General features: G+C 39.6%; 1 protein-coding gene across 19 annotated transcripts in view; it reads left to right on the top strand.

The window, feature by feature from the left end:
• The window catches only part of Lrrc7 (leucine rich repeat containing 7), a 494,798-nt gene that overhangs the window by 433,097 nt on the left and 46,214 nt on the right, over window positions 1-15,487 (top strand). For all 19 annotated transcript variants that reach the window (XR_003954326.1, NM_001370782.1, NM_001370781.1 and 16 more), the window contains one exon: window positions 1,580-1,672. Coding sequence is in view for 18 of the 19 variants with exons in the window: in NM_001370782.1 (NP_001357711.1) it covers window positions 1,580-1,672 (93 nt within the window). In the remaining variant the exon portion in view is untranslated. Of the gene's footprint in view, window positions 1-1,579; window positions 1,673-15,487 lie in introns of those variants that run through there.

Below are 15,487 nucleotides of genomic sequence, written 5' to 3'. Positions count from 1 at the left end.
CAAACTGTTTTATCTTCATGCTCATAGGTTTTGAGTCATGTAAATTATAAACCATTATAAGCTAATTTTTGCTACCCTATAAAAACTAGCTTTAACAAATCTAGATCACTTGAAGGAGAAGTTGCAATTAAGTGTATCTTTAAAGTGAAATATGAAAAAGTGTTCCTTGCAATTGTGCTTACTTATAATTTAGAAATTACTGGCTGATGAGTTGAAAATAGAAATCACATTAGTGGAAGATTTTTTTTTCCCTTGTGCTACAAAAGAACCACAAGCCGGTCAGATGTCATTTTAGGAACAAGAACAGTAAGTATACTAAGGCCGGTGCCTCTGAGTAGGATTAGTTCATCCAAAGTCTGGTACCTAGAATACATCTTAATTAAGTATGAAATGTGATTCGTGTTTATCTTAAACCATCTAAGAAGAGAGACTAGAGACGTGTTTAAAATAGAAAGATAGAGTGCTTTGGCATTGGAGTTTAACAGGTTAAGAGGGTGAGTGAGTGCTAGCCAGAGGCATAAAGTTGCTTAATCAGCCAGTCGTTCAATCATCTTTAAGAACTTTTCTTCTGTGTGTTTATTTAATTACAAAGCTCTTGCCAGTGTGTACCCCACCGTTTTTTTTTCCTTGACCTGTCAGTCACCTCACTGCTGCCATCTGGTACCACAGGGCTCCCCTGCTTGCTCTGTACCTATCATTTATGAATCTCCTTTCTCTTCATTTAACAACAGAATGCTGCCTCTTAGTCACAAGGCTGCCATCATCTGGGATCACCCTGCCCCACCCTATATTCAAAGCCAGTATTTTCCTTCACTAGCAACTCACCCTCAGCTCAGGATCACCCAGATGCCCTCATCTGTTGAGGTTTCTGGATGTCATCCTGCTAGCTTCCTGTCTGCAGATGTTCCATCCACAGCCTACATTAACATAAACACCCGTTCCACTGAATTGCAGCCTCTGCCAACAGTAGGCATCCATCTAAAACTGTCTGATACCTAAGAAAATAACAGCATAGTACTAGACCAAATTCTCCACAGCCCTGGGCACTGTTCCTGCCCAGTCTCTGTCTCATGGACCACACTCTCTAACCTCATGACTATAATGTTTTCCCTCTATTCTTCCCTCTCTCATCTCAGCAACTGCTACAAAACTCAATTCCTTTTTCCCCCAGGGCTTCACTTTCATTTCAATCCCCTATTTGTGGATCCTTTCTCAAACTAAAAGCCCTAACATCCCTAAATGCTACCAGGCCTTCCAAAGGTGTCCTTCACGACCATATTTAAATTTCTATCTCTGCTTTGTCTCGCTTGTCTGTACAGTCTTTTCTAAGTAGCCTGGACATGTGTATAGAATGACAGATACTGCCCAGTAAGCTCCTGAGGTATACTGGACATCTAAAGCCACTTTCTGACATATAGAGGCATAGAGAGACATTACCCCTTTAATGGAGTTTGTGTTGTTTACACTAGATCAACACGGGCTCACTATGAAACATGAGTGAATTGCAAACCTTGTTGGAAAATATTTAGTTGTAATGGCTAGTTGGTGACTTTTTGTGTGTGTGTTTTTTTTTTCTTAGTTCTGTGTGAGGATAGAAAAGAATCCTGGGCTTGGATTTAGTATCAGCGGTGGAATTAGTGGGCAAGGAAATCCTTTCAAACCTTCTGACAAGGTAAGAAGTGAATTCCTTATTGACAGTCTTAGTTTCAAATGTTATCTCCCACTGTGATGCAATGGTAAAAGGAAGCTTGTGGGTATGTTTGCTGAGCTGAGTTGATCTAGCTAACCATGAAGCCAGACAGAAGCTGAAACGAGTCTGTACAGGGAAAAATGAACCTCACATAGTGCTTGAAGAAAACAGAGCAGGAGAAACAAACTTTTAATCTTTCTATTTGAAAAGAAATGGGTTTTGAAAGTATTCTCATGATTAGTTTCCATGGAGTTTGTGTGTGTGTGTGTGTGTGTGTGTGTGTGTGTGTGTGTGTGTGTGTGAGTGTTTGCCTATTTATTTTGACTTTACACTTGTATGTGGTGAAGAAATCTATGTAAGCAATTTATAAGAATTTTTCCAAAGATTTATTTGTAAAGTATTCATTTGTTACTTAGAAAAATGTTTTCTTATAGCAACAAAATGATCCCACCTTGACTGGGTTTTCAGGCCAGCAGCTGACCTCAATCCACCAGACTTGCAAAGGGTTTCGTTAACAGAATTTTGGAAATGAGAAATCACAGAAAATAAATTTTACAAGAAAATTGAAGTTAACATTAGCAGAGGAACCAGATCCTCATCTCATTGGATAAATATGTAGCCTCCTTGCTCTCTTCAGGCCACAGCAGGCCAGTCTGACTCCAGGGTGGACAGTCTAATTTTCTACCCTGAGCCTACTCTGCTACCATTAATGCTTAACAATCTCATACTGAAATCAGTGCAAATAAATTCACACAATTACAGTGATCTACCTTTGATCTCACCAAACTATATTGTCTTAAGTGTCTGAAGGTACAGACCTTTTCAATATACTGCTATTACAGAGGTAGCTCACAGATCATTTGCTGAAAATAAAGTCAATCTCTGAGGAAATTTTGAATGTAGGACTGCCTCAGTGGCTAAAGCACTAGGCTTGCATCCCTGACATCCAGAGTTTAGATTCCTAGCACTCACATAAAAGCCAGTAGACATGGCAGTCAGCCTGTAATTGCCAATGCAAGATGCAGAGACAAGCTGTTAGAGAGAGATGAATCTGAAAATTCTGGGTTCAACGATGAGACCTTAGTTCAATATACAAGGTGAAATTATTAAGGAAAACATCCAAAGTCAACTTTGAGCCTAACAGGCATACATACACAAATGTGGGCCAAACACATAAGAACACACACACAAATACAAACACACGCATTAACTCCCCATCTGAAGATTTCTAAAGCAAGACCTTTATCCTGTATTTTTTTTAATTTTCTTTTTATTAGGTATTTTCCTCATTTACATTTCCAATGCTATCCCAAAAGTCCCCCATACCCACCCCCCCACTCCCCTACCCACCCACTCCCACTTTTTGGCCCTGGCATTCCCCTCCCTGTACTGGAGCATATAAAGTTTGCAAGTCCAGTGGGCCTCTCTTTCCAGTAATGGCCGACTAGGCCATCTTTTGATACATATGCAGCTAGAGACAAGAGCTCCAGGGTACTGGTTAGTTCATATTGTTGTTCCACCTATAGGATTGCAGTTCCCTTTAGTTCCTTGGGTGCTTTCTCTAGCTCCTCCATTGGGGGCCCTGTGATCCATTCAATAGCTGACTGTGAGCATCCACTTCTGTGTTTGCTAGGCCCCTGCATAGTTTCACAAGAGACAGCTATATCTGGGTCCTTTCAGCAAAATCTTGCTAGTGTATGCAATGGTGTCAGCGTTTGGAAGCTGATTATGGGATGGATCCCTGGATATGGCAATCACTAGATGGTCCATCCTTTTGTCACAGCTCCAAATTTTGTCTCTGTAACTCCTTCCATGGGTGTTTTGTTCCCAACTCTAAGAAGGGGCAAAGTGTACACACTTTGGTCTTCGTTCTTCTTGAGTTTCATGTGTTTAGCAAATTGTATCTTATATCTTGGGTAGCCTAAGTTTCTGGGCTAATATTCACTTATCAGTGAGTACATATTGTGTGAGTTCCTTTGTGATTGGGTTACCTCACTCAGGATGATGCCCTCCAGGTCCATCCATTTGCCTAGGAATTTCATAAATTCATTCTTTTTAATAGCTGAGTAGTACTCCATGGTGTAAATGTATCACATTTTTTGTATCTATTCCTCTGTTGAGGGGCATCTGGGTTCTTTCCAGCTTCTGGCTATTATAAATAAGGCTGCTATGAACATAGTGGAGCATGTGTCCTTCTTACTGGTTGGGACATCTTCAGGAGAGGTGTTGCTGGATCCTCCGGTATTTTTCTAACCTTCTTCTTAGCCATGACACTTCCTACATTCTTTCTATCCTTCCTCCATTCTAAAGAGGGAAGGTTGGGGTAGATTTTTTTTTTCATGTAGTGATATACAGCAGGAAGGAGATATGTAACATATATCAAAACAGAAATGATGCTGACTGGTAAAATTAAAATGGTTGATGGTCTAGTTGGGACAACTACTTATTTAGTCTGATAAATTATGAATAAAAGTTAAAATTATCAGAGACCTGTATAAGTATTTAAACTTCATGATGTTTGCTCATCTTGATCCTCTCTTTTTAATTCTTATTGATGTTATACATTGTATGAAGTGATGAGTTTCAGTATCAATCTCCTGGCCCCTCTTTCTATCTCGTTAGCCCTATATATTATACATATATACATACATACATACATACATACATACATACATACATACTCTGTCAACAGACAACTGAGCTGATTGCAGAATGTGACTGTGAATAGTACATGTGTGGGTGTCTCTGTGCTGTGCTACCAGTCCTTCAGGTGTAGCCCCAGGTGTGGTACAGTTGGGTTATGAGGTAATTCTGTTTTGGCTTTTTTATTTATATTTTTAGTTGGTTAATTAGTTGGTTGGTTGGTTGGTTGGTTGGTTCCTTGGTTGCTTGGTTGCTTGGTTTGGTTTGGTTTTAGTTTCTAAGGAATTTCTATACTGACTTCCCTGGTGAACTATTTGATGAGGGGTTGTTTAGATTTTCAGCTCTTTGTGTATTTGAGTACTAAACTTCTGTCAAAGGTGTTGACAGACTTTCTCTTCTGTAGGATGCCTCTCCACTTGTTGTTTCCTCTCTTGTGCAGAAGCTTTTAATTTCATGTAGTATCATTTGTCGCTTTTTAGTTCTCTCTCTTTTGCTGTTGAAGGACTCAGAAATTCCTTCCCTGTGTCCATCAGAAGTTTCCACTATGCTCTGCTATCTGTTTCAAAGTTTCTGTTCTTATGTTAAGGTCTTCAATTCATTTTGAGTTTACTTCTGTACACAGTGAGAGGTAATGGACCTAATTCCATCTCCTCTGTGTCCAGTTTACTTAGCACAATTTACTACAGGGCTACCTTTGCCCTGGTCGACATTTCTGGCATCTTCATCAATATCCACATGACAGTAACAGTGTGGCTAACTGTTCTTCTTGCCTTTGCCCTCATATCCCTTCCCCGAACTCTTTCAATAAAAACTTGGCTACATAATCATCCTCTGTGTAGCTGCCTTTCAAAAGATGTCTCCCCTCCTTTCTTTCAGCATAGGAAAATTTTCATTCTACTTTCAGTAGGTAGAAGATGGTGTTTTTAAGTTAAGAATAACACAACACTAAGTAGGATACTAGAATGATGTTTTGCTTCTGTTTAAGTGCAAAGACCGAGGACTTAGGCTTTAGCATCAATTTCCTTCTAGAGTGCTATGAACACCTTATAAGCACTAATTTATCATTTGTTTGGGTGACCGTACTGAGACTTAACTGTGTCTGTGATCATATAGTTTGCTCTTTGGGCTAAATGTAGCAGATAGAGAGTCTGAATTGTTTGATGCAGCTGTTGAAAGATCCTTCCTTGAAAGTACATTTCTCTGCCTGATTACACTCCAACCCACTTTACAGCCTAAATCATGTTTCCCTGTTATTGCAAAATGGATGGAAGTAACCAGAATTTCAGCTCTACAGAACATTGTTCAAGTTAGAAATACTTTCCTTGGCAATCCAAACTTCTGATGGAGTCTTGAGTAACAAATGATATAAAGACCTTGACTCCAATAATTTACAGAAAAATTTAGTCTGTTCATTGAGGGAGGGTTTCATGTCTACATAACCCAGTTTCACTTCCTCAGCCTCGTGTTCCACACTGATAAAGGTTCTATATGATTTAGAATAAAACGCAGGGCTTGGGGAGAGAAGGTGGATAAAGTGCCTGCCTTGGAAACACAGGGACCTAAGGTCATTCCCCAGAACACACATTTTCAAAGCTACGTTTGGTGGCATAAATTTATAATCCTAGCACTGGAAAAAGGGAGGCAGACAGATCCCAGGAACTTGACAGCCAGCTACCCTACCTTATTTGGAAGGTAGCTCCAAGCCATGAGAGACCCCATCTCAAACGGACTGCTTGAGGAATAAATGGCATCTGAGGTTGTAGTCTAGCCTCCACACACACATCCACACATATGTATGTGCACACACTTGTACATGTGCACAAACTCACATACCACAGAGAGATAGATAGAGAGACAGAGGGAGAGGGAAAGACAGACAGACAAAAAGAGACAGAGAGAAAACATATACCTATCCTCAAAAATGAACAGTAAGTATATGAAGATACACTAGTATACTATTTTCTTCAATGTTAAAAAAGAAATTACCTTTTCATGAGTGGACTAATTCACAGCTGGAGGTGAAATGTAGCAAATTAAGTGGCAATTAAATTCAACAGATAATACCTGAGTCTGAAGAAGACATGTCCTAGAAACTCTAATCTGCAGGGTAATGCCTGTTCCCTTCCCGTGAACAAATCAGACATTAGCTATGTTCCTGGACACACAATGTGCTGCTAAACTTGCTGTCTCTTGGCTGCTGAGAATCCTTGACCATCTCATGTCCCGAAAGCACTTGGAAGTTTCTATGCTATAGTTATCGCAAAATGTATCTCATCCTACTCGATATTATTGATGCTGTTGCAGCAAATCCCAAGGGCAGATGGGTATAGGAGAATACCCACACTGGTAACAAGCAGGGAAAGCATATAGTAGTCCCTAAACTGGGGAAGGGAGTGCATATTGGGCAAAAAGGAGGAGCTACATTGCTTAGGGCACAAAATTTGCCATCTGTTCTGGGTTGTGTGAGATTCCTGCAGTAAATCACCTCAGACAAGTCAAGAAGTTTGCTGAGGCTTCAGATGGGTTTGCGATTAAGTCTCACATGACTGACAGGCCATTTCATGCAGGACTGGCATATCTGGAGCAGCATTTGAAGCTAAGTTAACTTTCCTACAAGACCCAAGGTGGTCCTGAGGAAATGTGTTCTCTCAGGGTCAAGGAATCAGCATGACACTGTCAAAACATTGTGTAGTTTATGGGAAAAACAACTTATTTAACAAAAAGATCACTATTTTGGACAAGAACCTCACAAAGTGTAAACTGCTTATATGAACTTGTGAGGAGAAAGTGGTAGAACACAGAGTCCAAACAGCTCTTTATGATGTCCACCTCTGCCATCTCAGTAAAGAGGATAGAAGCTGTAATCCAGCTTTTCATCAGAGATAAACACTGCTGTCACAGTAATAAAATGCCACTTAAATGAAATATTTCAACCAAGTAAATCTAATGATAAGGCAGGAAAAATGGCATTAATTATCATGTGCCAGGCATTGTATGAAGCTTATTCCATGTGTAACATCATGTGATCATCTTAGCAACATCTATTAGTCAGATAGTATTGTAATTGACATGTGACTGAGTCCCAGCATGGTTCATTAACATGACCAAGGTCATTTAGCTAATCTATGACAGGCAAAATCTGAAACCAAATTGATCTGGCTCCAAATCTTTTTCTTTTAATGAGTTCTTACATAGGCCTCTGTCTGCAGATGCCACTTAGCAGAGCTCATGACAAGCTCACACCCTGTGATGCTGAGACACATATGATTTTTCTAATTTTGAACATATTATAGAGAGCCTTAATTACTCAAAATCCTCATATTTGCTTCAACAAACCAGTGGAAATCAGCACGCCTCCTCCATTGAACCTCAGTAATCAGGGAGTTTAGTACAGGGAGTATTGATAATCAATTATGTAACTTGCGGGCTGAGGTATCGTCATCGCAGTGGCAACGAAGCAAATTCACTATGCTATCTATTAAAACACACACTAATTTGTGGTTGCAAAATCCAAGGAATTTCCCACTGGTGAGTTCCATGGAAAAAGAGAAAAGCAAAGTAACAGAATGACACCAGACTGTGCAATATTTCATAAATCAACGCAAGATCCTCTGAATGGAAGAGCTCCTAATGAAACATTCAAAGCTCATCATCCAGGGACTAACATCCTTCCTAGCTCCATTTGAGAAAACGACTAACTGCCTAGAATTTAAAGCTTTGTCAAGGAGACTTGCTATAACATCTGATAAGACTCACAGGAAAGCTTTGTTATGGACCTAGACTATCCACATGGGTCTTACAGCAGGAGACAGCTGTGGGGAAAGCAGGGAGCCACTTAACACTCCATAGTTTATCCAATGCACAAGCTAGGGCAACACCATGGAGCTCAGCCATTTTTCCACCTGGGGAAATATGAACATGATGAGAGAGAAGAGTCCATGTTTGTTTGTTGGTTGGTTGGTTTGTCTAAGGTAACAAAAAATTCCAAGCCCTGGGAAGAATGTTGGAAAATGTAAAACAGTCATGAACTTTAAATAAATGTCATATAGCCTCAGGGCTATCATCAAATCATTTTTGAATCTTGCCTCTACATGTTCAGATGAGCTGCAACAGGACCCAAACCCTTCCTACCCTGCCTTCCACTCCTGAATGAGTAAGGCTGTGTGTGTGTGTGTGTGTGTGTGTGTGTGTGTGTGTGTGTGTGTGTGTGTGAAAGAGAGACAGACAGACAGACAGACAGACAGACAGACAGACAGAGGGGGAGGTATTATCTTGAGTTAAGGTTTTCATAAGGCCAGTATTAAGAAGAGAAAGGTGGTTAGACTCAGAAGCAGGCATTTGTTTGTTGGACACCTTTGCCCCAGGACACCATACCAGAGACATTGACAATAACACCAAAAGTGCTGAAGGATTATTCATTTTCTCTTTCTCTCTCTCTCTCTCTCTCTCTCTCTCTCTCTCTCTCTCTCTCTCTTTCTCTCTCTCTCCAAAACCACCTGTTTCATCAATTTCACAAGTGCATATGCATACTTATATATACACATATGCATAGAGACAGAGAGAGACAGACAGACAGACATATATACATATATACATCATATATACATATATACACTTGGTAGATGGAGCAGATCCCAAACAGCCACACTTTATTTCTTCTCTCAGCCTTTTTATACCTTCTTAAACAAAAGTTCTTAATAAAATTACCTCATAGATAAAATATTACACAAAAGGGGAGTTACAGAAGAATGTTGATAGTAAGTTCAAAGCAGTGTTCCATTCTATAAGCTCATTATAAGTTCAAAGCAACAGTTTCACATAAACTTGCTGTATCATAGTGGACACCTATGGCTTCATTCTTGGATCTAACCTAGAATGAATATTTTTTCCTTGATAACAAATCTGTCCAAGCATATTTCTCAGTGTAATATATTGTATTCCTTATTATGTAGCCTTTATTTATTATTTTATGAGGAGGGAGCACATTCTATTTTTAATTTCAACTATATTTCATCTTTCTGGCAAAACAGCTAAAAGCATCTCCTTAAACTTTCTTCCTAAAATTATTTTAATCAAAACAGGAATTCTATAAAATCATTAATTCATCTAAATAGTATTAATTCATAAAAATTCAATTTCATGTTGATCTGCAGGAAATCTGCCCAATAGGGTGGGCTGATGCCCAAGAATCATTAGGCTATATAATAGTGATAGGAAAGGCATATCAGCAGCAAGAAGCAATCCTGGGATGTAGTCTCTGGGAGCATACCCCTCCAGAGTGCACCCATCACAACCATGCAAAATGGTGAGCCATCCCAGGAAACTCATTTGCTTGCCATAGCCCTTCCTAGATGGCTTCTGTTAATCCACAGTTATATACACTAAATAAATTAATAACGTGAAAAATGAAAGAGCTAAAAACAGAAAAAGAAATAAAGATTTTTTTTGATTACTTTTTTTTTTTTTTTTTGGTTTTTCGAGACAGGGTTTCTCTGTGTAGCCCTGGCTGTCCTGGAACTCACTTTGTAGACCAGGCTAGCCTCAAACTCAGAAATCCACCTGCCTCTGTCTCCCAAGTGCTGGGATTAAAGGCGTGCGCCACCACACCCGGCAGAAATAAATATTTTTTTTTCCATTTTTTATTAGGTATTTAACTCATTTACATTTCCAATGCTATACCAAAAGTCCCCCATATCCACCCACCCCCACTCCCCTGCCCACCCACTCCCCCTTTTTGGCCCTGGTATTCCCCTGTACTGGGGCATATAAAGTTTGCAAGTCCAATGGGCATCTCTTTCCAGTGATGGCCGACTAGGCCATCTTTTGATATATATGCAGCTAGAGTCAAGAGCTCCGGGGTACTGGTTAGCTCATAATGTTGTTCCACCTATAGGGTTGCAGATCCCTTTAGCTCCTTGGCTACTTTCTCTAGCTCCTCCATTGGGAGCCCTATGATCCATCCATTAGCTGACTGTGAGCATCCACTTCTGTGTTTGCTGGGCCCCGGCATAGTCTCACAAGAGACAGCTACATCTGCGTCCTTTCAATAAAATCTTGCTAGTGTATGCAATGGTGTCAGCGTTTGGATGCTGATTATGGGGTGGATCCCTTGCTATGGCAGTCTCTACATGGTCCATCCTTTCATCTCAGCTCCAAACTCCGTCTCTGTAACTCCTTCCATGGGTGTTTTGTTCCCAAATCTAAGGAGGGGCATAGTGTCCACACTTCAGTCTTCATTCTCCTTGAGTTTCATGTGTTTAGCAAATTATATCTTATATCTTGGGTATCCTAGGTTTGGGGCTAATATCCACTTATCAGTGAATACATATTGTGTGAGTTTCTTTGTGAATGTGTTACCTCACTCAGGATGATGCCCTCCAGGTCCATCCATTTGGCTAGGAATTTCATAAATTCATTCTTTTTAATAGCTGAGTAGTACTCCATTGTGTAGATGTACCACATTTTCTGTATCCATTCCTCTGTTGAGGGGCATCTAGGTTCTTTCCAGCTTCTGGCTATTATAAATAAGGCTGCTATGAACATAGTGGAGCATGTGTCCTTCTTACCTGTTGGGGCATCTTCTGGATATATGCCCAGGAGAGGTATTGCTGGATCCTCCGGTAGTACTATGTCCAGTTTTCTGAGGAACCGCCAGACTGATTTCCAGAGTGGTTGTACAAGCCTGCACTCCCACCAACAATGGAGGAGTGTTCCTCTTTCTCCACATCCTCGCCAGCATCTGCTGTCACCTGAATTTTTGATCTTAGCCATTCTGACTGGTGTGAGGTGGAATCTCAGGGTTGTTTTGATTTGCATTTCCCTGATGATTAAGGATGTTGAACATTTTTTCAAGTGCTTCTCTGCCATTCGGTATTCCTCAGGTGAGAATTCTTTGTTCAGTTCTGAGCCCCATTTTTTAATGGGGTTATTTGATTTTCTGAAGTCCACCTTCTTGAGTTCTTTATATATGTTGGATATTAGTCCCCTATCTGATTTAGGATAGGTAAAGATCCTTTCCCAATCTGTTGGTGGTCTTTTTGTCTTATTGACGGTGTCTTTTGACTTGCAGAAACTTTGGAGTTTCATTAGGTCCCATTTGTCGATTCTCGATCTTACAGCACAAGCCATTGCTGTTCTGTTCAGGAATTTTTCCCCTGTGCCCATATCTTCAAGGCTTTTCCCCACTTTCTCCTCTATAAGTTTCAGTGTCTCTGGTTTTATGTGAAGTTCCTTGATCCACTTAGATTTGACCTTAGTACAAGGAGATAAGTATGGATCGATTCGCATTCTTCTACACGATAACAACCAGTTGTGCCAGCACCAATTGTTGAAAATGCTGTCTTTCTTCCACTGGATGGTTTTAGCTCCCTTGTCGAAGATCAAGTGACCATAGGTGTGTGGGTTCATTTCTGGATCTTCAATTCTATTCCATTGGTCTACTTGTCTGTCTCTATACCAGTACCATGCAGTTTTTATCACAATTGCTCTGTAGTAAAGCTTTAGGTCTGGCATGGTGATTCCGCCAGAGGTTCTTTTATCCTTGAGAAGACTTTTTGCTATCCTAGGTTTTTTGTTATTCCAGACAAATTTGCAAATTGCTCCTTCCAATTCGTTGAAGAATTGAGTTGGAATTTTGATGGGGATTGCATTGAATCTGTAGATTGCTTTTGGCAAGATAGCCATTTTTACAATGTTGATCCTGCCAATCCATGAGCATGGGAGATCTTTCCATCTTCTGAGATCTTCTTTAATTTCTTTCTTCAGAGATTTGAAGTTTTTATCATACAGATCTTTCACCTCCTTAGTTAGAGTCACGCCAAGATATTTTATATTATTTGTGACTATTGAGAAGGGTGTTGTTTCCCTAATTTCTTTCTCAGCCTGTTTATTCTTTGTATAGAGAAAGGCCATTGACTTGTTTGAGTTTATTTTATATCCAGCTACTTCACCGAAGCTGTTTATCAGGTTTAGGAGTTCTCTGGTAGAATTTTTAGGGTCACTTATATATACTATCATATCATCTGCAAAAAGTGATATTTTGACTTCCTCTTTTCCAATTTGTATCCCCTTGATCTCCTTTTGTTGTCGAATTGCTCTGGCTAATACTTCAAGTACTATGTTGAAAAGGTAGGGAGAAAGTGGGCAGCCTTGTCTAGTCCCTGATTTTAGTGGGATTACTTCCAGCTTCTCTCCATTTACTTTGATGTTGGCTACTGGTTTGCTGTAGATTGCTTTTATCATGTTTAGGTATGGGCCTTGAATTCCTGATCTTTCCAAAACTTTTATCATGAATGGGTGTTGGATCTTGTCAAATGCTTTTTCTGCATCTAACGAGATGATCATGTGGTTTTTGTCTTTGAGTTTGTTTATATAATGGATTACATTGATGGATTTTCGTATATTAAACCATCCCTGCATCCCTGGAATAAAACCTACTTGGTCAGGATGGATGATTGCTTTAATGTGTTCTTGGATTCGGTTAGCGAGAATTTTATTGAGGATTTTTGCATCGATATTCATAAGAGAAATTGGTCTGAAGTTCTCTATCTTTGTTGGATCTTTCTGTGGTTTAGGTATCAGAGTAATAGTGGCTTCATAAAATGAGTTGGGTAGAGTACCTTCTACTTCTATTTTGTGAAATAGTTTGTGCAGAATTGGAATTAGATCTTCTTTGAAGGTCTGATAGAACTCTGCACTAAACCCATCTGGTCCTGGGCTTTTTTTGGTTGGGAGACTATTAATAACTGCTTCTATTTCTTTAGGTGATATGGGACTGTTTAGATGGTCAACTTGATCCTGATTCAACTTTGGTACCTGGTATCTGTCCAGAAATTTGTCCATTTCGTCCAGGTTTTCCAGTTTTGTTGAGTATAGCCTTTTGTAGAAGGATCTGATGGTGTTTTGGATTTCTTCAGGATCTGTTGTTATGTTTCCCTTTTCATTTCTGATTTTGTTAATTAGGATTTTGTCCCTGTGCCCTTTAGTGAGTCTAGCTAAGGGTTTATCTATCTTGTTGATTTTCTCAAAGAACCAACTCCTCGTTTGGTTAATTCTTTGAATAGTTCTTCTTGTTTCCACTTGGTTGATTTCACCCCTGAGTTTGATTATTTCCTGCCGTCTACTCCTCTTGGGTGAATTTGCTTCCTTTTTTTCTAGGGCTTTTAGATGTGTTGTCAAGCTGCTAGTATGTGCTGTCTCCCGTTTCTTCTTGGAGGCACTCAGCGCTATGAGTTTCCCTCTTAGAAATGCTTTCATTGTGTCCCATAGGTTTGGGTACGTTGTGGCTTCATTTTCATTAAACTCTAAAAAGTCTTTAATTTCTTTCTTTATTCCTTCCTTGACCAAGGTATCATTGAGAAGAGTGTTATTCAGTTTCCACGTGAATGTTGGCTTTCCATTATTTATGTTGTTATTGAAGATCAGTCTTAGGCCATGGTGGTCTGATAGGATACATGGGACAATTTCAATATTTTTGTGTCTATTGAGGCCTGTTTTGTGACCAATTATATGGTCAATTTTGGAGAAGGTCCCGTGAGGTGCTGAGAAGAAGGTATATCCTTTTGTTTTAGGATAAAATGTTCTGTAGATATCTGTCAGGTCCATTTGTTTCATAACTTCTGTTAGTTTCACTGTGTCCCTGTTTAGTTTCTGTTTCCACGATCTGTCCTTTGAAGAAAGTGGTGTGTTGAAGTCTCCCACTATTATTGTGTGAGGTGCAATGTATGCTTTGAGCTTTACTAAAGTGTCTCTAATGAATGTGGCTGCCCTTGCATTTGGTGCGTAGATATTCAGAATTGAGAGTTCCTCTTGGAGGATTTTACCTTTGATGAGTATGAAGTGTCCCTCCTTGTCTTTTTTGATAACTTTGGGTTGGAAGTCGATTTTATCCGATATTAAAATGGCTACTCCAGCTTGTTTCTTCAGTCCATTTGCTTGGAAAATTGTTTTCCAGCCTTTCACTCTGAGGTAGTGTCTGTCTTTTTCCCTGAGATGGGTTTCCTGTAAGCAGCAGAATGTTGGGTCCTGTTTGTGTAGCCAGTCTGTTAGTCTATGTCTTTTTATTGGGGAATTGAGTCCATTGATATTAAGAGATATTAAGGAAAAGTAATTGTTGCTCCCTTTTATTTTTGTTGTTAGAGTTGGCATTCTGTTCTTGTGGCTGTCTTCTTTTTGGTTTGTTGAATGATTACTTTCTTGGTTGTTCTAGGGCGTGATTTCCGTCCTTGTATTGCTTCTTTTCTGTTATTATCCTTTGAAGGGCTGGATTCGTGGAAAGATATTGTGTGAACTTGGTTTTGTCGTGGAATACTTTGGTTTCTCCATCTATGGTAATTGAGAGTTTGGCCGGGTATAGTACCCTGGGCTGGCATTTGTGTTCTCTTAGTGTCTGTATAACATCTGTCCAGGCTCTTCTGGCTTTCATAGTCTCTGGTGAAAAGTCTGGTGTAATTCTGATAGGCCTTCCTTTATATGTTACTTGACCTTTCTCCCTTACTGCTTTTAATATTCTATCTTTATTTAGTGCATTTGTTGTTCTGATTATTATGTGTCGGGAGGAATTTCTTTTCTGGTCCAGTCTATTTGGAGTTCTGTATGCTTCTTGTATGATCATGGGCATCTCTTTTTTTATGTTTGGGAAGTTTTCTTCTATTATTTTGTTGAAGATATTAGCTGGCCCTTTAAGTTGAAAATCTTCATTCTCATCAATTCCTATTATCCGTAGGTTTGGTCTTCTCATTGTGTCCTGGATTACCTGGATGTTTTGAGTTAGGATCCTTTTGCATTTTGTATTTTCTTTGACTGTTGTGTAGATGTTCTCTATGGAATCTTCTGCACCTGAGATTCTCTCTTCCATTTCTTGTATTCTGTTGCTGATGCTCGCATCTATGGTTCCAGATCTCTTTCCTAGGGTTTCTATCTCCAGCGTTGCCTCGCTTTGGGTTTTCTTTATTGTGTCTACTTCCCCTTTTAGTTCTAGTATGGTTTTGTTCATTTCCATCACCTGTTTGGCTGTGTTTTCCTGCTTTTCTTTAAGAGCCTGTAACTCTTTAGCAGTGCTCTCCTGTAAATCTTTAAGTGACTTATGAAAGTCCTTCTTGATGTCCTCTATCATCATCATGAGAAATGTTTTTAAATCTGGGTCTAGATTTTCGG

Source organism: Mus musculus, chromosome 3 (assembly GCF_000001635.26).
Source record: "Mus musculus strain C57BL/6J chromosome 3, GRCm38.p6 C57BL/6J".
Classification (NCBI taxonomy): domain Eukaryota; kingdom Metazoa; phylum Chordata; class Mammalia; order Rodentia; family Muridae; genus Mus; species Mus musculus.
This window is presented reverse-complemented; position numbering and strand designations above follow the sequence as displayed.